The following is a 23,547-nucleotide window of genomic DNA, read 5'->3' on the forward strand; positions in this document are numbered from 1 at the left end:
AAAATGTGACAGAGAAAAGCTCAAGTTTAAGGAAATAGGTTGGCATGGTACGTGATTTCATTCAATGACTTGGTCAGAGAAGGTATAGGCCTATAGTATACCCTGAGTCTAAGCTTCCATTGTCACCATTTTCTCTTTTCTTTTTGTTTTTTTATCCACAATGTTATTCATTGGATGTGACTTGTGCATTATTCTAGACTCAAACAGACTCATTTGAAACAAGATTTATGCACTGATACGCAGCTTTAAATGTAAAGTATCAATTGATTTAGAGGGCTATGGAAAAGACAGTCAAAAGGTGTTTTTTTTTGTCTGTGTATTCATTACAATGTCATGTACAATATGTTAATAACAAATTTTACTTAAATACAAGTAGAAATCATTCACCATGATAGTTTCTTGGTGTAAACTTGATGTGAAAGAAGGAACGGGGGAATTCATATGATCGTACACAAGTGTTGATGATTATTAATTCATTCACTTACATAAAATGGGTGGCACTGAGAAAGGACAAAAAAAAGCAGTCCTTTTTGGATTATTGCCAAAAGCTATTAGGTGAGTGGAGATGGTGTCATTTTTTTCAAGGACATCCCCTTCATGGTGAGCTCTCATGACACTGACAGGCAGTCAGGGTGTTGTCTGCTAGACCATGGTTCAAACAAACACACCAGGGTCCTTCCTCCCAAACGGTCTCCATGACAACAGACAAACCTCTGACTCTTACCTCAGTCTTGTAATGTCATGCTTGTCCTCGAAAATAGCAGCCAGTATGGTTTAGAGCTGCAAATCATCAAACACCAAGCCAGTATTTACACTTCATCATTTTTGACTAGGGAAAATGACTAAGCTGCTTCAATCATATTGAGATGAGTTTACACATATCATTATAACATGGAAAATAAGTTTTCTTCAGAAGAATAAGATAAATTAGACTGGAGATGTAGTCTGACTGAGTACCGCATTCTCTGTGAATATAATATTCATAGTTCAATGTTTAGAAAGGAATGTGGAACTTGTTTCAGTGGCTTTAGTTCTCAGTTGACTGGTCTTCTATTCGCAATTACAATGTACAGGCAATCTTTAGAGGTCAAGATCAGTGAACTTCATCTAAATGTAATGAAGGGCCGCATACGACTATAATGTGTGCATGAGAAGTGGAGGCATCCTAGTCAACTCTGAAAAGGAGGTATTTATTTCTGTTATGCAACTGTTATGAAAATCAATAAAGACATAAATAAAAAAACAACTTTGAATAGGAGGGGAAGTCACATTGCTCTAGTTGCAAAATATTTATCCATCTTTATTGTTTTGGTCTTTTTCTGTTTATAGCTAACTGTTCATACACTTGTGCCTTGAGTCTTCTGTTTTTCTGCTCCATGGCAGGGGGACACTGACCTTTGCTCTCCCTCTCTCTGCTCTACCCTCCTTCCCCCCCCCCCCCCCCCCTCTTGTGATCTATCACTCACTGTCCTACATTATCCCTGTTCACTCTGCCCCCTCTTCATCTGTCACTCAAGATGGTTGTAGATGTCTGGGGCTCCACCGTGACATGTCTGGCTTACTGTTCATAGGGCAAAGATGGCCAATACTGGCAATACTAGTCAAATAGATAAGCTCAGGCCCCTGTGATACACAGACAGTTTACTTGAAGGAGAATGAATTCCAAATAAATATGTGGATTGCATGAATGCAGCAACATCAGTAGAACAATCGATGGAAGTTTGAGGAAAATCGGACAAGCGATATAAAAGTTTGGATTTTATTTTATTTTGTAAAGTTTTGGTGCAGCCATCACTAGATGAGAAGACTACAACACTTTGTGACATTACGTATGGACAGTGATGTAAAGAAAATATAAGAAAATTCAACATATGTTCACTTTTCTAGCATAATGAAAGAACACTTGACTTACCATGCACCTCTTTCAGAAAGCAGGGGAACTCATAATTTGTATATGTCAGTAACAAGTCAAAGGAATGTATACTTATCAAACAGTTGAAAATTCCTCTTTTTATTTTCTTTATATCGTTTTCCATGTGTGTTGTCAAACTGTTTAGTATTCTTATTCAGTGTGTCTGTACTTTCAAAAATACATAACTTTTGATCGGATTATCCAATTTTTCTCAAACTTCACTTATCTGTTCTCTTCAAATTGCTGCATTCACTCAATGAATACATAATATATACAGTATTTGGGTTTCAATTCCCTTTCACTTCTGATGGCAAAGACTGTGGTCATCTTTAGATTGTAAGATGTCAGTATTGTCAGAGGTCTTGTCAATGTTCAATCTCCCATACTAGTTTACTGTACACAGGAAACAAAATTTGTGCAAACCAGTCCTACAAAGTTTAAAAATGTTGTGATTACTCTTTTAACATCTATCATGCCAATGCTACAAATTTATCATATTGCAATGTAGGTTAAATCAGGAAGATTCTTACAAAGTTATTAAAGTACATAATCAATAAATCAGGACAGTAGAGAAAGTCAAGCCCTGAAGTGAATGTATTTCGTGACTGTTATCCTGTGGATTTTATCATCAGACTATTCTTGCCTATGTAGGTTTAAGGTGACATATGTCACTCTGTAGGATTCAATTTAGATGATGTCAAGAAATCATGTGATTGTGATGTATGGTACAGCTTCGATTTTGTGACGAGAAGTTTGTAATTCTGTGCAAGTATGAACACTTCACTTCACACCTTGTCATTAGACTTTTTCTGATTTGAAATACATACAAGCAGGTATTTTCTTTTCTTTCTCTCTATGTGTATCATGTTTGGAGGAGGAGGGTGAAGAATAAATTATGTAATTTTGATACAAAAATGAGTAGTATGTAAACGTCATGTACTATCTGCCATCTTACTGTAACAAGTAACGTCTTACACACTGTATGTTTTACAATCTATCTAGGAAATTAATCTCACCTTTTCCAACCCTTCAAACAGATTAACCTGCTTTGCAACTGTTTAAAGTGCAATTTGTCAGCTTCTTATTAGAAGTTGTTGTTGTTGTTGTTTTTTGCATTGAGTTTAAATGAGCCAGTCTCACAGCTACATGTATGTCTGCTTACCAGATTTTACAAGCTTCTATCAGCCTAACTTCATGACTTTTAACTGAGCTCTTTTAAAATGATGTCTGTTTATGTCTAACAATGTGAGGTATCCTTAGCACTTTACCAGGAGGATAATTGATAGTCTCTAATCCATTACCACTCATGAATGGCATGAGTAATAGAACAGTTGCATGGCCTAAAATATGACATTCTTTTTTCTTGTTGATATTCTCATAAATCATATTCCACAGTTGCCAGCTGTATAGGAGCTATACTTGTGAGAGTCTTCTTTAGTGGTAGTAAACTGGTATGTTGCATTCTAGGTTGTCTTAGGACTCTGTCCAGAAGATTCTTTTTTAGAGCTTTTTTTTTTTCCGGTCATTCTATGATATCATAGGAAATGATCAGAAATTATCTACTGGTACCACTTCTTGCACAAATGAAAAAAGCTGGCCCAACTTTTACCTGACTATCACCTCAATGATTTTTAAAAAGTATTTTAGTATCATTATTGTAATTATGTTAAACATGTCATAACAGTGCTGAATTGGCATGGGGATCATGATTGCCGATTGCTAAAATTTGGCCACTATTTTTTTAAACTGTAACTCTTAAGAACATGAGATGGCCCTACACAATGCTGTAACCCATGGTGATAGTCCCCTAGGTTACCGTGTGTTGACTCATATTATGCATTAGATTTTTTTGGATTAACCCAACCTATGTCACATGTGGGTTGGCTAGACAGTGTCATACTTGCCAACTCTCCAGCATACATGTACGGCGGTAGACTACTGCTTTTGAGAGATTTCATTAGCATTCAAGCTAGCGCTGCTCGTGTAGGCAGCGTAGATTCCACTGCTTTTTCAAATGAAAATGTTAGCAAGTATGCATTATGGGGAGGGGTGGGGAGGTTAAGTTTTAAAATACAAGCTGTCTTTGCATCATTTATAGTTGCTTGCTAGGACAACTTGAGAGTAAACAGGTACTGGCTGTAAGAAAAATTGACTTTACAAAAAGTCGACTATTATGGAACATTGATACAGTAAAATTAATGTAAATTTGTTAAATTTGGTGTGAATGCAATAAGAACGTATAGGATATCGTAGAGGCCTGCGAGATGTAATACATTGTAAGTGTTATAAATGACGAAGAATCTATACACACATAAAATCCTGACACATTTTGGTTGCGGCATTTATGGACAGGAGAGGGCTGTGTGACCTTCACAGAGTTGAAAGTATTGATAGATAATTAACTTTAGTAGTTACAGTGCAAATCACTCACTTAAATTGAAATAATGGTATGAAAACTAAGGCTTTTGGCCATTAGCTGGCATACATGTACACTGTGATAATCTGGTAATGTTAAACTGAAACATGATGTTGGCCCTGTTGCAAATTTCGGAGTCCAAATTGCTCCAAAAACTGCCTCCGTTTAATTTACGAGGCCATTTCAGTGTTACAATATTGCAACAAAAACCTAAATGATCGTATCTTTTATGATGATGACAGTATTTTACAGTGTGAAATGACACACAACAAGTTGTCTACAGAGTGGTGATAGCTATAGGTCCTACAGAATGTTTTTATGGGAAAATGTGGTTTTGAGTGTGCATCTATAACAAAACTGGGAAAGATAGTGTGGTATGCAGACATATTTGTAACAAATCATACAACCAATCATACATAGCAGTCATTATACACACCAATCATGACATACAACAACCAAACTGCACAGCAGTCATTACGTACACCAATCACACCATACTCAAGTAAATCATACAGCAGTTATCTCATGCATTGAGTCACATCACACATCAGTGAAATCGTATACTATAAAACCCAGGGTGGTAACTAGAAACCAATCATCCCCGCCCCCCATTAAAAATGCTATGAAGCAAAATGATAGGGGGAAAACACTTCCAGCTGTTAATTCATGTGTACCGAGCTGTAAGTCTTCATTTATACTTTCTCTTTAAATGCTGTTATTTTTAGTGTGTGATGTGTCAGCGATTCAAAAAACCTAAACCCAGACAGCCAGCAGTACTTATTGAATCTAATTTGCATTACTTAATATTTCTGTTTGATTGGAATTACTGAGTAATATTTTGCCTTGTCATGCTATTATGTCGTTGATTTTTTTTTTCTCCCCACTTGATTAAAGGTGCCAAGTTTTTTTCTTGTGCAGGTGTGTTCATACTGAACAGCAGAATAGTAGATTTGAATGCCAAGAACTGCTGTGGAGGGGTAAACCCTGTGGTTTGCTGAGTCACAGCTCTAGATGACGTAGCTAGAAGAAAGCAGAACTAATTTACCCCTCCATGACCTGCGTGGTGCTGAGTTGTATACCCGACTTTATATATTTGCAACCACTGATGATGTAGGAATGTTTATGACACTTACATTGTATGAGTGTCAACATAATGCAGATTTCCCTTGATGGGTATGACCTTTTTTCCTGGTGGGGGGGGGGGGGGGGGTAACAATTTGCCAGTAATGTTTCCGATTGCCCTGATTTATTAGTTTGCCATATGCTAGAGTGACAGCAAACAATGTTAATGTTGTTATTTCATCAGAACTCTAGTAGTAGTTCACAATCGGGTTTTTGTGCATCATATCCGGCATGTTTGGCAATCCTCACATTCTGTGAAACTCTCAACCCCTGCTTCAAAACAAATAGGCCTATTTACCTGTTAATTGTCCAATATAGGATTTGTATGTTGAGATGAGCAATGATTCTTGCTATATGAATTGGTCAAAGGAACCACAAAATGAGTTTGCCTTTATTTAACTCATCGTGTCATTGTCATGTAATGATCAACTTCCAAGAGGTTTGGATAAAATACAAGTAGTAAGTGTCTCTTGATTTCGTCTAACAGTTTTTTTCTTTGCCTGTCTTCTTAATCCATTTGATGTAAGTTAGTTAGGGCAAAGGGACATGATGGTTAATAAAGACTTTATTTTGCCAGTAATTCTAAACTATATTTTTAAAACCCTGCATTGGGTGCTAACATATCACACTGAATTCTTTGGTATAGGCCTACTGATAAAATGACAGCAATATGTTGCATTATGTACATTGTGTCTCTTCATGTTGAAGTTTACCTAACTTGTGTACTGCCTTTGAAGAACAGCGAAAGCTTGTTATATTGCTGAACAATTATAGTTTTATCAGATTATTATATTTTCTCAAACACCAGTGATGTCATGTCTAGAGGAGAATAGTTTGGAAGAGAAAGAGAAGTTAAGAGTGGACATCACTTTTTTTTTTTTTTTTTTGGTTATCCCTATTAAGTTCAAGTGCATTACTAGAATGCACTGGTGTGTTTAAAGTCTTGAGTATACTCGGGTAAGTGTCTATTAGAAATGCGTGTTGTAGCAAAATCAGCTCGTCCTCAACGGGTTAAGAGCCAGAGCTTTTGATGTATTTTAAACAGCATCAGGGGGTTAAGAGCCAGAGCTTTTGATGTATTTAAACAGCATCAGGATGGAAGTAAAATCTTCCTGTGTCAGATGGAATTGAACTTTTCACTCCATGTTCACTTTCACTGCACACTTACATAATGCCTCCAGACAGTTGAGTTCTTTCTCACAGCTTCCTGGTATCTAGAGCTATGGTATCCAGGGATCTTCTACTCAGATCTGAGGCAGGCTTGAGGCTTGTGGAGTTGTTTTGAACTCCAGTCTTAGCATTGAAAATTCAACAATGCTCCCGCAGGCAAAGGTCTGCTACAAGCTGTCACTGCCAAGAACGTTTCATAAGCAGCAAACTGAAAATTGCTATGACACCTGTTGAGCAGTCTACCAACATGCACTTGAACTTTGTTGTTTACACATAACCTCTGAAGGCCCTCCAAAGATTAGTCCGCTGTGATTTCATTCGCTACTTACCAACTTGTGGATCCAGTTTTGTTCTTAGTAGATCAATGCTTGCCTGTGTGTTTTACTGCTGGTCAGTCTGATTACTCAGAGCTGATCTAAAGTGATTGGCACAGAGTTTTTATGGTGTGTATTCTGGTGATACACAATAGGTGATGTCTGATAGCAAATAGTGTCAAATGTCGTATGAGAGATGGTGCTACAGTTGTAGTTGGTGCAATGATTTCCACTCTACATGCCTAGAACCACAAAGGTGTGTGTAAAGCTTGTTGGTTTTCAGTATAAAAGGAGAATATGGTGCTATGTTTTCTCAATCAGGAAAACTTACTACCATATACACTTCCTGTATATGTATCATGTTTAATTTGTTCAGCGTGCACTTTTGGGTCACAAGTCCATACTCAATTTACGTATTGCTGCAATAGATGTCATCAGGAAACAGTGTTGGAGCAGAAATGGAGTAAAATTTTCTTCCTTGTCTTCACAGAGCCCTCCTGGATGGCGCCTTGAGGTCCAGATCCACTCTGTGCATTAGTGTCCTGAGGAAGACAAAAAGGAAAGCCCCACCTCCTCCTCGCAAACCTAAGAATCTTGGTGTTCAACCTCTTCCAGTAGGAACACCATCATCATCTTCATCACCTCTACTTACAAGTACTTCCATGGTAACGCCGGACTCAGCAGCATCTACAGCTGAGGCAGGCATCATGAGGAAGCCGAGCCCGGCTGCCGTGTCAAACCGTAACGGGGCTGTCAGCATGATTGCAGCCTCCTCCTTGACGGAGGAGGAGCGTGGCTTCAAGGAAGGTAGCCGAGAAATCAGGCGATCCAAAAGTGGTTCTGTCAAGAGGAGAGCCCCGCCCCCTCCTCATCTGGACACTAGGGGGGAACTAGGAGAGGATGTGCCTGCTTCCAAACTAGTAAGAACAAATGAAAACTCCACCCCAGTGACTCTTGCCAGGAGTGATTCAATATTGTCCAAAATGCTGCCAGAAGTCAAGAAAAAGGTAATTATTGTGGCATATTTGTGACTGTAAATTCTGCTTAATGAGCTTTATTTCCATCTTAAAAGCTCACAAGCTGATTTCAAATGTCCAGCTTTCTGGTCCTTGATATGCTATTTCTTGAATATTGATGAGTGTCAATGTTATAGAATTTTCTATCTGTGTGCATTGAGGTTATTTATAATCTGTCAGTAGATTAGCATTTCGAAAGAATGTATCTATTAATTCATTGTAAATAAAGGATGATGCAGTGTGTCCCCTAATCGTTTGAACTACATTGTAGTGTGAGTAAAACAGAATTAGCATTGACATATTAGTTTGCGAGGTGCCTACATTATACATGAATATATTTATATATTTGTTGTTGAACAATATCTTTTTCGGCACTTTATAAGTTTGTTTCATCCTGTACTTTTTATGTCTTGCATTTCAGACATGTTTCCTGTCATGTCTTATTAAGAGGAAAATATAGAATAATCTTGTGATTACATAATGTATATAGAGGCTTTCCAAGACAATTTACAGGCTGGATACTTACTTTGTCTTCACCTGTTCACCCAGTGTTTTCATTGTCATACCTACAGTGTAAGGGACTATTGCTGTCTTTATGTCTTTGTATCTTGATATTGCATTTGATTTATCCTGTAAGTATTTCAAACAGATCTGTTCTTGGTGTCGGGTTTCTCCACATATTTGTTTATATCTTCCTTCCATCCCGAAACTTTGCAGTATGACTCATGGCCATTCTATCATTAATTTATCTCTGTGGTTTATAGTGCTTTGACAGTGTCTTTTGTAGATCACTATATACGTATGTATGATTTATAAACACACACTCTTGTAAGTTGCAATAGCTTGACCTATCAAAATAAAATCTTTTCTCGATGTACATTTTGTATGCTTGTGCATATGAAAATGAAGCAATTATTCCTACGTTCATGGTACGTGAGGCATGATCACGACCAAAAGAAAAAAAAAGGAAGGTAAAAAATATGTCATAATTCCTGTTTTCATATCAGCTAGTGTATATCGATGAATAATTTTAGTCACGAGCAACATGCTGGAAAGATGGTATCAGCCCGGTTGTCATGATTTGTTTTGACGTCAAGAGATATCGTGATTAACCTAGTTTAAATAATTGACATCATTAAATAAGATGTGCCTGTAAACCTTGAACTAGACTGGAGGCCCCAGCTTTACTCATTTCCTTGTAGGTGAGCTAATAAATAGATGATTATAATCTCTGTCACAGATTTGTGTTCCTGAAAAAAAAAATGGCCTGAATTTGTACACATTAGTCAGTAGATGTGGGTCACTCTGGTGTCATTTTTAACTGTAGAGTTATACTAAATCTAATCAGCAATTGTAGCAAGCATTACATAATCATTGCATTAGTTTCAGTCAACTCCAAAAGGGGAGTTTAAAGGAAACACTACTCAATGTTACAGTTGACCTTTAAAAGAGTCAAATCAAACAGAACTATTAAAACAAACTAACAAAAGATAAGAAAGTAACATACATGTGGTTTTAATGTTCTGAATGTTTTTATCCAGCATCGATATAGTCAAATCACATGTTTTATACGAGATGATGATGCTATTGCCTGACAGGGATTTGAATGGCCCGAGTGACAAAAATTTTACAAAACTCATTTTCCTCTTGTTAATGAGTCAAGAACTGCGTCCCTGCCCCCACCTCCACCCCCGCTCCCACTTAAAAGTCATTAATTCTGAGTCATTACAGCTCCATGATTTTTCTATTTCATTTAGATTTCATTTTAATCGTAATATAATGAGTTTTTTTAACATACATTAACACATAGGAATGTGTGAATAATACCAAATCCTATTTTGCCATCTGGGTATTTCTATGGTGAAAAGGTACTTCTCAGGAATGTCTGGTAATTTCATTTTTCCAATGCGTATCACCCCCCCCCCCCCATACGATATAATCTTAACCCTTTTAATAATGAGAGATGACTTTGCCCTAATTGCTTCAAATTGACATTCTATTAGAATTTTCACCAAAATGAAAATTTTTAGCTGGAACGTATGCAATGCTGAACAGAAATTTGTGCAGTAACATATGAAGGTCATATATAGATGATCATTGAAAATTTGTTTTTCAATTGAATGGCCTGATATCGATTAGAAAAGAAAACAACAGCAGTAAAATTCTATTGAACACTGTGTTCAATAGAATTTTAGGACTGTTGTTATTTGATCTTTTCTAATCAGGAAATGCTTCGATGAAGAAGCAAGCATCAATAGTGTACCCCTGTGACTTAATCCTCATACTCTAGATAGATTCAAATACTAAAACTGGTTTACTTTTGATTACGTTGCCTAAACCCACTGAATATTAATTCTGAAATGTGAATTTATGTGGTATCTCACGTTGAAATCTGGCTTTAAAAAATCTAGCTAAATTGTGTCAAGAATTTTCACTGGTTTAAACATATTTGTAATTTATTTCATTTCATTTTGTAATATCTTGTAATCTTTGCAGAATGTACCATGTGTTGTAAATTGAAAATGTGCTCTTTTTACATCAACTGAACTTGGAAATGTCAAATCCTAACTACATTTAATCAAACATGTGCTGCTTTGTGGTGGCTCTGGAAAGGTGATATGTAGCTGCTGTGTGCCTTATTGTGATGGGCTATACGCTGAAGAGTTTGGTGATATGATTACTGAAATGAAGTCATATGAAGCCGAAAGAGGCCAACTGGTATTCTCTTCATCCTTCACTGAGATGAGTTTGACAGCACGGGTAAGGTAATGAATTTTGATTCACACCATAGGTTGTGATATACACACTGTGTGGGCCAAGACTTGCACAACCTGAAACCACTGGGGCCCAATTTTCTTATATTATACCAATTATGGTATGGTTGTTAGTGATACATAGTGAAAATACAAGTGCAGGCTGTGCAAGAAATTTGTTTGTGTACACCTATAAATGTACATTCCAAAAAAGGGGGAAACAAACAGTGAAAATGAGTGAAATCACTGAGAAGCTTTTGAAGTAGAAATATTATCCACACCAAAGTTATCCTATTACACACAGATTAGGCAGAGTTTGTTAGTTAATATGTAAGTGCTGGAAACCAATAATACATACGGGTCTGCTTGCTATGAACAACCAAAGTCATTGCTGGGAAAATTTAATCAAAGAAACTAGCCTATCTGCACAAACCATCATAGATTATTACAAACATGTGAATGGGTGAAGACAGAGTTCCTGGACTTCCAAGACAAAGGGAATATGATGAGATTTTTTACACTTTATTTGTAGCACAAGCTATTTGCCAAGTATTATCATGGAAGCAAGTTATGTCCTACAATGTACCTTGTACTATTAACTTGTATATTAGAATTCTGTATCTCATGCTAGTTAACCTTCATTGAGAAACTGAACATACATGCAATTATGTCGACATATATAAAATGCCAAATAAGGTTAATATTTTGTAGACAATTCAGAGAAATGGTTATCTTTTGGCAGGCCCAGCTTGGAGGCTGTCTGGAGCAAAGATGACTGCAGATAGAGTATATAGTGAGGAGTGAAGTATGTTATTCTGGTTTCAATGGAGCATGAAAAGTCTCATTTTTACCGACTGTAATACGTCTCATGAAACCTCAAACAAAGCCAGCGAGCAGAGATCATGTGAAGTATATTTATCACAGCCTCCAGTGGGAAGACTGTCCAGGATTTGGCCGTGGTTTATTTCTTTAGGTCAGTTTAGATGACTTGCTTAGCTGGGACAGCGGGAAGTGATTTATTTTTAGCCTTTTCCTCAGTCTGCAGATAGACTATACATTGGTGTATCATGTAGCTATTGTTTGTGACAAATAGAGCCTTTATGTAATTTGTCAGCATTAATTTGTGTGTCTTGTCATGAACATGTAGGAGATGATATCAACACTACAATGTAGATGTCATCTTAATCTCTATGAAACAGACCATATTTTCTGATCGAGGAAAAACAACAACAACGACAACAACTGCAGTACATTATTAGCAGGTGTGATTTGCTATGGAACCAACTACAAATGACCAAACCTGACATGCAGTTTCTGCATTTTCTCCTCATTTTACCGATACTGAAGCATATCAATATGAAAATATGGCAAAAAACAAACAAACAAACAAACCTGCTGTTTGGCAACTGGCCTGTAGTTATTGGGTAAAGACAGATCAATCTAAGAGCAAGCTCAATGTCGTGTAATCAGTTCACACATAAATGACTCTCACTATTTGTTTTAGGTAATTTCTCAGATTAGACAAGAATACAAGCTAAATGCTTTATTCCAGTTTGCTGAAGATCTTCATCACTTCAAGCCTCAAATCTGTGAAGATTTCTCAGACTGACCATCTACAGAGCTGTTGGGTGACCACATCCATGCTGAGCCCTAAATGACCTTCTGCATTCAGGCATGATGTACACAGGTGTCTGTCTGACCTTCCAAACTATTTTGTCTGTCTTTAGTCTGTACCTCCTTTGTTGGGCCAAGAGATGAATATAGAAAGTATCATAAAGCAGATAGATTTGATCCTCCGATGATCCGAATCAAGTGATTACTCACAGCCACGAGATTTGTCGCCTCTAATAAACCTTGACACTTTTAGGTCAGAAGTGCATATTGTTGCTATAAGAGAATGATTATGATTATCCTGGCCCCTGAATGAATAGAACCAGAAAAGAGAGGGAGAGAGAGGGGTCATGATGTATTCAATCAGTATAGTGAGGGGGAGAATGGGTAGATTGAGAGAGAGAAAAAAATAGACTGTTCACTTCAGTTTTCTGCAGACACATTATGCGAATGGAAATATCTCTTCCTTGAATATGAGATCTTCCATGTTTGTTTATAAATCATTACCTTAAATTTTGAGATGCCATACATCCCACACAAACTCAAAGGTGGGATGACATGTTTGATATTGAAGTATGGCTGCTTTGTGTCAAACCTTTCTTGAACACTACCTTTTATACAGAATTGATGAATATGATTGTAGATTTTGCAATTAAATATATTCCACACACAGGCACACACACACACACACACACACACACACATGTATGAATTATTGTGGCATATACTTGATTGCAGAAAAATGTATTTGTTACATTTGTCATGAAATTGCAGAAATACACTGTAGTTAACCCGTTCCATACTGAATTCTGAAATTCCCATTGACTTAATTCACAGGCCGCCAGGTTCCCGTAGGAAACGGGTTTATTAGCAAAACCTGAAATCATATACTCAAATTCTGTCAGAAATACAGGGTTCATTGAAAGGGCTGATGTTAGCATAGTACATGTAAACTGTATGATGACACAAGATTGATGACTGGTATAGCAATAGCTAGTGTGCACACTGAATTGACAGTCTGGTACTTGCATTTCTCATCATACATGCTGGAAATAGATTAATGGGAGATATTCCTTGATAGGGACTAGAAGTCTCATCTTCTACTAATTGATATGTCATTTCAAACAGAAGGAATGAGAGGAGAAGAGAGAGATAGGGAGAGGGAGAGATGGGGGAATGAGGAGGCTCACTCGTTCTCCTGAAAGTGATACGGTAACACTATGCTCCCTTTCACCTCCATGGATGTATTTTGTGGTTGCCACCAGTGTCCTCCAAAATCCCACAGATTGACTCATGTAAGTTGGAATTAAGAGAAATCCCTCTTTAAAAACGGGTTGTTGTGCCAATTTTCTATCTTTTGTTGGTTTTGTAACAATACTTCGCCCCTTGCCAGACAACGCATTTGGCGCTCATTCTCTGGACAGAGGGGTAAAGGAAGTTCAGCTAAATTTATTTGCGCTGAAATTGTTTTGGCTGAACTCACACTGCAGGAATGGCAAATTTATCTTGTTGTTCTTGTTACCATAGTAACACATAAGAGAACAGCAGACATACATGTAGCTTGGATTGCTGGAGTATGGCTGATATTGGCATGTACAATGTACATATGCCAGGTTTAGTAAAACAAGAGAAGGAAACTCTGAGAGGCGTGTGACACAGGTACTCAATACAGACAATGAATGTCTCAATAGTTGTATAGTTTATAAAATATGTCGCAATAGTTTCACGTGCAGATAAGGATAATATCAATTTTATCAGCATTTTTTTTTTTTCACATTTCAACTACCATAAATCTGTTACATGAAGGTTTGCATGGTGAAGTAAATGGGGAGAAAGGCTTGTGGTATCATCATGTGTACATGTATATTACAGGTAATCCTTTGCAGGGACCTCTGTCTAGGTTCTTCTTCTCCCAAGCAATGATCCCTACTGGGATTATGTACACATAGTGTTACTGCAAACATTTCTTCCTTCCTTCCCATAAATGTGTTTTCCTATCGTACACAGGGTTTTCCAGAATCATAAACATTGTTGTGTGTGTGTGACACTACTCAGGACTGGATTTTCTTAGAACTGTTTTTGATACAGCGAAATCACTGTTTTAATGGCTTGAGGGATTGATGAAGTGAAACAAGGGAGTGTAATATTGTCAAAAGCCACCTAATCCATGTTGTTAATTGTAACAATGTATTTATTCATTATGATTATGATGACCGATGTACTACAAGACTCAGAATGGTCAATGATTTTAAGAAATTTGGAGTGCATCTCTATAAGCAAGCCTAGTTGTTAGCAGCATTTGGGATTGCAGTTTCTTTTCGCCCAAAGTATGCTTTTAACTATGATGATGTATCTGTATCAGATATCCTTGATTGGCCACGTTTGTTGAAATATCTATGTGTACTGTAGTCTGATTAATGTATTCGTCCTGTTTTTTTTTTTGTTTTTTTTTACTTTTTTGTTCTATGTATGAGTTTTGTTTACATTTCTGTTATATTTCTGTTATATATTCATCTGCACAGACTTGCAGAAGAACAATCCTCAAACTGAAACATATGCTGTGCATGGATAAAGGAATGAAATGAAATGAAACTATGAGCAGAGTATACCTCTTGTTCCAATGCCTGAGACAATGTCAGTTTTTGATACGAAGGGTATGTAATATTGTAATGTCTGTTGTTGTCATCCGTTGTCCTGGATAACATTTTATTCTTTTCGTTCTCATTCAGTAACGAGGAGTTTTCCCGGAATAATTTTGACTAAAACAATATTACGTCCCTACTTTGAAACCTATTTTGTTTCCTTTTGAATACTCAGAAGCGAGAAGTGGTGAAGATCCACCTGGTGAAAGACAAGGGAGCTCTTGGAATCCAGATCGCAGGAGGCAAGGGATCCAGGAAAGGAGATATTGGTATTTTTGTGGCTGGAATCGACGAGGGTAGCCCAGCTCACAGGTGAGATCCTGGTCTCCTTTTCTTCGTCTCCCTCTCTTTCTATGCTCTCTGTCTGTCTGTTTGTTTGTTTGTCTGTTTGTCTTTCAGTCTTATCAAGATGACTTATAAAACAGATATACCTTAGAAGTATGCAAGATGGTGCAAGTTTACAATAGAAGTAAGGCCCCAGGTACCCCATTGATATATCAGTGTTGTGCCCAATATGGCAGTCTTGGGTAGACAGGTGTTATATGTTTGGGGTACTGGTGGTCACCAAGCAGACATGACTGTCCCCGACTCACAGGGGCCACATTTCCTGTCATCAGATCATATGGTCCATATCATATCATATACTCCCCTCTCCTTCCTCTATATATCATTGGGACTGAGGTACTGTACATCTCTCAGGTTTAGTACACAAAAGTAGTGATAGCTGCTCACCAGCAGTCACAATACCATCTTGGTGTCAACACACACAGTATGTCAGACTACTTATAGTGCTTGAAATGGGCCTTGTGAAGTACAGTATGCACCATTCTCCTCAGATTAATAATGGTGCTTTGTTTGCCATGGTACCTCCATTTGTAGTGAATCACCATTATAGTTCACCCATTTTATCTGTCTTTGCTGGGTTATATTTCATATAAACAATGTTGTAGGTTTCAGAGATGCTGCTATAATGATTAGTATAACTTGAGAATTCTTTTTCCCCGCTGCAATGATGACAATTAATTGATCATAATAGTTCTTGCATTTTAGAGACCAGTCACGGACAACTGAGATGATGATTGTTTTTAGTTGACCTATTATCTTCCTGTACAGTATCCACTAAAGGCTATACTTCTATGCAGAATTTTACAGTGAATGCAATTTATTGTGAATTAGGTGAAGGGAAATCCTTCTATTATTCACAAGAGATTGACTAGAGAGCCTTGAATCTAAGATGTGATGAATACTTGGACTTTAGTAGAGAGTTTGTAGAAAAAGACTGGCACAAAGGCTGGTTTAAAAGTAGAAGAGTGAAAGAGATGTTCAGTGATCTTCTTGTCTTTCTTTCCATGCAAGGCAATGTTATGTATGTCTGGATGCTACAGATGTTATCTATTAGGAGAGGAAACGGTAATAGATGAGAATCAATCAAGGAGTAATGGGGATTGGGTTTATAGGAAGCAAAGGATGACATCATGTCCATAGTGCAGTGAGAGTATCATGCCTTGCTCTCTCACTCACCCTAGTGTCTCCCCCCCCCCCCCCCCCAATGCTGGGGTGGGGCAGGAGTTCACAGATCAGACGCTAGGCTTTGTTGTCATGTGTATCATCTAAGAAGAATAGGGCAAGGGAGATGAGCTCACTGCCGGCTGGCCGTCCACCAGACTACCACCCCAGCCACTTGACAGGTGATTCACATTCTAGCTACACACAGAAAGAAAAAGAGGTGCGTCACCCAGTGTTCTCTCAGGGGACCGCACTGTCCGCATGGGCCCCCAGTGTTGCCCCTAGTGGTTAGAGAGTGAGGGTCCCTTGCCTCCTTCCTCTTTTCTTCTCTCTCCACTGAGTTCGTCAAATGCTGTGCTCATTAACATGCGAGACGTTTCACCAGTAATGATTATTTACTCAACGTCATATACTGTTAGTAACTTTGGTAACATGTACAACATACACTACTGTAGATTCAAAGAAATGAATATGTTCTCTGAATCACAATGTGCTTCCCCTTTTTTATTCAGAAAACCTGTAAAGATGAGAAAGAGTTATGTTAGAAATCAATAATTAATGTAATAGATTTGATGATATCATTGTAAGGTTAACGTGACTCTTGTCTGTGATATCAACAAACCTCCATGAAGAAAGACTTGGACTCACAACAATCGGATCAAAAATAATGTATTACATGATTATCAAACCAATTTGTCCCATTTTGAAATAATAAATTCTAGTAATAGTTACTCATTTCAATATTGAGATGATTTCAAGACATTGCATTAATATGGTAATAATCAAAGTCACATATATGCATATTGTATTGGATTATATTGAGATGTAACTAGTACGGTAGGTCTAATTATAAACTCTTTCATATCACGTGTCTGTGTAAAGAGTTAATATATATAGACAATGGGTGATTCAACCACACAATCTGATTTTTTTTTTTTGCATTTTACGTAATTTTATGTTTTAGTGCTACTGTAGAGCGAGGGAGAGTGTAGCGTAATCTTGTTGTAGTGGCGTACGTCTGGAAAGTTGTGACTCATGTTCATAGGATTCTTTCCGCATGACCCAATCTGTTTCAGTGGGGTCAGACTCGGCGCTTTCCCCTCCTACCCTCCCACTACTGTACTACACCTCAAGCTCTGCTTCACAGAGTCTCTAACAGGTTACCTGTGGCTCATGAAACAATTGTGCTCCATGTACAATTAGTACAGTCGTCACTCCGTATGTATGCATAACCTTGTTTTGGCAAGAATCGAGGTTGCAGTAGTATAGATAGCAACCTAAACTGAGAAATCATTTTGAAAGAAATTACAAAGTTTCACGTCACAAAGTCTTTTCAAAGTTGCAAATAAAAACGCAATTAACTGATAAGGACCTTTTTAAAAGTATCTATAATGTTTTTGTGCAGGTAATACACACAACAATTCAGTAATGTTTAATCAAGCTGCATATTTGGTTTCTTTGATACATTTCTGAAATTTGAAGTACATGTAGAAGTCGATCAAAACTGAAAGCAAATAAAAACAAACTGCAAAGATGTATACAATATTACAAATCAGGCAATGTCAAGTTTAGTTGAGATTTAATGCTGAGAAAGATGCAGAGGGGGTTATCTAGATATTTTTAGAGCAAACTGGAATCCAAGCTGTATGATACCCTGCCATCAGTGTGTCATATTTCAAACAGCTTACACTTATCTTCTCCTGCTATTTATAGTATGAAGGAGGTAACAAGCTGTATAGTTGCACAACTAAGACAACAGAAACACCAGGCCTGTAGAGGGCGCGTGATGACAGGAGATTTGAGAAATTAAGTCCTGGGCTGTAATTAGCCTTTAGGTGCAATTAAAAGACAGGGTACATGATCACTAATTTGCTCTCAACTGCAGAATGATTAATGGACGTCTTTAGGGCCCCTTGATCACCTAATGTGTAAAATGCGCTGTGTTCCTTGTGAGTATAGAAACATTTGAGGCCCATGTAAAAACTTACCATGAGTCAACATATTGATGACAACGTGTACATGTACGTGGGTGGTATGCCAGAAAGTCACATGAGAGTGTGTGTAGACAGGGAATGCTCTCACATCCCTTCTCTTTTGATTTCCACCAAGTTTTCAGTGGCACTCTGTAATTGACGAGAACATGACAAATCTTAGTTCAGAGTTATGATTTCATTTCATTTCATTTCATTTCATGATAGGTTGAACTTGAACAGTGAGAATAGTAAGAATAAGACCTGCTGAAAAATTCCCCAATTTTCATGAAATGATCAGAAGGACAAACAGCTATGTGTGACGGATAGAATATTTAAAAGGTAAATTTTTAACTCTCCATTGTCATTGTAAAGAAGGATGCATATTATGTTTTTACCTCTTGTTACCAAATGGCTAACAAACAGCTTGTGTCTTGCTTCTCTGTTGTTTGACATAAAGGAAAGCATGCCTACACTATGAATCTTAGTTTGCTGTTATATTGGCCCTTTGCTGGTTTTATAACTAGAAAAGCACTCAAGAGATTGCAGACCTCTGCCAAGCCAGCAGCTCATTTCCACCTACACACCATGCAATTTCCCAATATAGAAGCCTTTTGTTTACGTCATCAGCGTCTAGCTGTGCAGCACCTTGCCCTGGCAGAGCACGCGCTTGAGTGCGCATACACATATATGTAAACCTCCACTATGTGCAGCTTGAACTCCCAAGTTCATTGACCGTATGGTAGATATGCCAAAGGATAAAAAATCCTTCAAAAATTATTAAGAATCCCTGGATCACTACCAAAATGAAATCATCTGTTACTTGTGTAATTATTGACTTTTTCTGCAAGTTTCATTCAAATCCGTTCTCAACTTTTTGAGTTATTTTGCAAACAGACAAATCAATGCGTAAAAAAAAATCTTTTGTTCTGTAGATATAAAAATTTGTATTTCATATGTTTAAGTTGATATTTAACTTTTCCATCAAGAATTCAAACATTTTACTTGTGAAATAGTGTAATGTAGAAATGACAAACTCATCACAATGCAGTGCTAGTTTTGATGTTATTTCTTTGCACTGTAAGTATTTTTATCGTGTAGGTTACAGCTTCCGAAACATTTGATTTTGCTCTTGTGTTTATTTTTTTTTTTTTCAGCACAGTTTCATGAGGCAAGGTGTTGTATCATAGACACAAGACTGGCCACCCTGCTATTTTTAGATCATCTACTTGCGAGAGATTTGGAAATAATTCCTGCTTTCTTCCTTATTTCTCTCTCCTTTTTTTCTCCAAAAAGGCGCCAAGAATGTGCGCATGACGAATTAGGATTATGATTGTGCTAATGAGGAATCTATGTAGGAGAGGGAGGAATAAGAGAAGTGAAGCATTGTCAAGATTAAGCAGCAACTCATGACACTGTCTGGCATGTGGTATACCACACGTGGCTTACCACACGTGAAGTTTGCTGTCATTTGTGAGAAAAGGAGTTAGTTCAAAGAAAAGATAGACCTGGATGCCTATGTTCCTGGTTTCCCACTAAGAATGTTTGCAAAGCTCCGCATTATGCTGAATCATAACTTAGTGGTGCTTTAAATGTGCTGTTTATAGATATGTATGCCAAGCTCCTAATGTTACTTTCACTTGCTACATCTTCTACACAACCTCAGTTAATCATTGATCTCAAGTGTTTCCATCAAGCCCTTTGTTTAATTGTTGTATTTGACATTGCATTCACAAGAAACTGGTTTGATTTAGTTCTACATGCAAATGCTATGTATAATCAATTATTTGTGTTGGTCATTCAAAATCAAAAACAGATGTGCTGAGATATGATGAAAATCTTCAATGAAATTCTTGAAAATAGATATGGTATATTTGAGTAGCATGATTATAAGCTCATACAAAGTAAAACATCAGTCTTTTTATTGTCAAAATGTTGATTTAAAAAATTCATTAAGGTCAGACACTTTCTCATATGTGGGTAATATGTGACCACAGTGATGTGTTTCTCACATTTTTATTGTAAGTTCCATTTTGCTTTCCACCTTCTCTTGAGATTTTGAAGCTTCATGCAAACCACAATCATCAAGAATTTTGCAATTTTAATAAGATACTTTCGTTCAAACATGTTGTAACTTTGATGTACAGAATGTTGATATTTATTGACATATGTATGGACTCAAAATGATGAAATCTGACTCAACTTAATTCTCTCTGAGAGTTGCTGTAGGCGAGAAGCTTGGACAACATGAACTTACTGCGGTAGCAAAGGCAGCAGCATATTCTTGAATGCTTGTTAAAATCATATTCTTGGAGAGACTGAGTGACTTGAGATAAAATGTTCAGTTATCAGAGAGGAGTGGATTCATGAAAGGAAAGAGGGAAAAAAAGATGGCTGCTATGTAGTTGATGTTTCATGCTGGGCAGGAAGAAGGGCTGAGAATGAAAGCTGCTTGCAGGCTGGCGATTATGGCCAGTCTGGGGTGTAGACTTTCAGAACAACATCCTGCTAGAAGAGCATGTTTATCCCCCTTCTCTCAGCGGGTCGGGGTAATAGAATTACCTCCACTTATGTTCCCTTATCTCTAGAGGGAAAAAGTCATCTTAGTACTCTTTACTTACATCTTTTTGAGAGAGGCAGAGTGTACTTATGCTTACTTACAGCTAGCAGACAGTTATCCATATATCTATTTATACAATTGTTTCCAATTTAGGCAAAGTTTCAATCTTACTTGTTGCCTTCCCTTTACACTAGAAAAGAATATTTAGGAAGTGACTGCAGTGTAAACCTGCTCGATAGTCAATAACTTCACAGGTCCTCCCCTCTCTTACAGAATTTAGTCAGATAGTTTTAAAGATAGAGATAACTTTTAAATGTAAATCAACTGAACACGTTTCCTTAGTATCAATTCAGTAATGTTTTCCTCCAAATGTCCGAAAGCTGTACAGCTTTTCAAATCTAAGCAGCATTGCCCTACATACTAATCAAGTCAACTGAAGAAATCATCTAAATCTCTACTGGAATTATATAAAAACATAAATGAATTCATTTTTGACTTATTCAGAGCTGGCAAATATATTCTTGTGCTAACTTACAACATTATGTGGGAAATATGTTCTTGTGTTTACTACACAATGTAGCCCTAAGAAAATGAAGTACACACACATTTATTAGTGTACTCTCCACTTCTAGATATGACAAGTGCATCTGTGCAAGTCAAAATCTGTGTGAAGATTAAAGGCAAAGAATGGCTTTCTAGTGTTATGATAGTCAAATATTGATTTTTGTCAGCTCTCCAAAGTGGGGGGCAAATTTGTTCACTGATTTGAAGTTAGCTTACCAACATTTGAATTCATTACACAATGGATGTAGTGATGGATGGATTATTTGGTGTGCTATCAAGCTGATCCTGAACAAAATCTCACTATATAAAGGGAGGAAGTCTTTTTGAGCATACCTGGATTGGTATATGGCATCCCATTTATTATGGAATGGTTGTTTCAGAAATCACTGGTGAATGTTTATCGGAAAAAAATGGTATGCTTTTCTCTTTTTGTCTTCATGATTTCATCTTCATGACTTCATCTGTAGTCTGTAGCTTTTTGTTTTGGGTCTTTACCTTTAATAAAAAAATATCAGATTTTTCCACAGTATATATTTAAACATAAAACACCATTGTTCGATTGATTTTGTCATGGCACACTTGCCCATTCCCTCTCATGTAACCAGCACTTATATTCTGCTCTGCCAACTATTCAGATTTTATTTCTTGACGTTTCATTCAGCTCTTCTTGTACTGCTGGCTTCTTGTCATCGCTAGGCGCTTTCACATCAGTCCAATGTTTCGAAATAACGTGCTATTTTCAGAATCTCGATCTTGGATTTTCATAACCCGATGACAAAATAGCACCTATCTGATAATGTGAAGTCAAATTAGCAGGCTAATGTGAAGCTAAGCTCGAACAAATTTCCACACCCAAACTCAGGAAATATCCCAAATATCGCGATAATAATCAGTGCGCTATTTGAATGTGAATTTACCTCAAGTAATAGTGTGATGCATCCCAGCATGCCTAGCATGTGTGGCCCAATTGATCAAGGAAACCTGCACAAAAATTGCTGGTAATTTTTTTGAAGGCGCATGCGCAGCTATTGAATTATTGAAATGAGTTGGGACACAACCATCTTTTGAACTGAACACTTTTCAAAAATGTAATCATAGCAACAACAACAAAATTGAGCATAAATGCATCATAATATGCATGAAATAATTGTCAAAATCATGCACCAAGATCTCGGCTTGTATAGATTACTGTTACAATTTTGATATCCCTTTGAGAAGTGATACAGGAAGTGACCAACTTACAGTGCCAAGAGAAAAGAATGCAGATTGTAGTCAAAGCTGGTAGAGAGGAAGGGAAGATATTTGTTTGTTGTCCTGACACTGGTGTACACCTTTAATGTCAGCTAATGCAAACACACATGATTACTGTTTAAAGACAGGACATAGAACAATTAGTGAGGATATGTAATTAACCTTGTAGCATTCCAAGATAATGATCATCTATTGTTTTTTAGATTGGAGGAAGAAAGATGAGTCGCATAGCAGGTTCGAGATTACACGCTCTTCTACAAGTTTTGGATTATGTAAACATCGGAAATCACATTCTTAGGTGTGCAAAGTGTGGCAAACTTTCATTCATTTATACTCCTCAGAATTTTTCTTACTTTTACTTGTCTTTTTCCCATGCAGTCCAGCCATTGAAAAATCCAGCTGACTGTGGCATCACATGACTTCACATACAGTACTCTTATGATCTGATGCCACTTTGGGGAGTGATTTGGGGAGTGACCAAATTCAAAGTCCAGGATATCAATTCCTTAAAACTGACATCTGCATTTAAATTCCTAGTGAATTTTTTCCCCCAACTGAATCTTTGGAGTGTTGATTGGTAGAACAATAAAAAATTAAAAAAAAACTCTTTAGGGGCAGCAAAAAAGGAAGGAATGATTGAACTTCATATTTTTCAATCTTTGTTCACACCTATACCAGGGTTCGACACTACAACTTTTTTTCTTCTCCGATGACCTGTTTTGGCTCCTAAAATCTTTGAA

General features: G+C 37.2%; 1 protein-coding gene across 1 annotated transcript in view; it reads left to right on the forward strand.

Moving 5' to 3' along the window:
- LOC139721357 (uncharacterized) overlaps nt 1-23,547 on the forward strand; it is a 176,580-nt gene that overhangs the window by 28,594 nt on the left and 124,439 nt on the right. The window contains exons 3-4 of the mRNA XM_071632674.1: nt 7,425-7,941; nt 15,132-15,268. Of these exons, the coding sequence (XP_071488775.1) occupies nt 7,425-7,941; nt 15,132-15,268 (654 nt within the window). The remainder of the gene's footprint in view (nt 1-7,424; nt 7,942-15,131; nt 15,269-23,547) is intronic.

Source organism: Diadema antillarum, unplaced genomic scaffold, assembly GCF_040938485.1.
Source record: "Diadema antillarum isolate AM-2024a unplaced genomic scaffold, OU_Dant_1.0 scf00000141, whole genome shotgun sequence".
NCBI lineage: Eukaryota > Metazoa > Echinodermata > Echinoidea > Diadematoida > Diadematidae > Diadema > Diadema antillarum.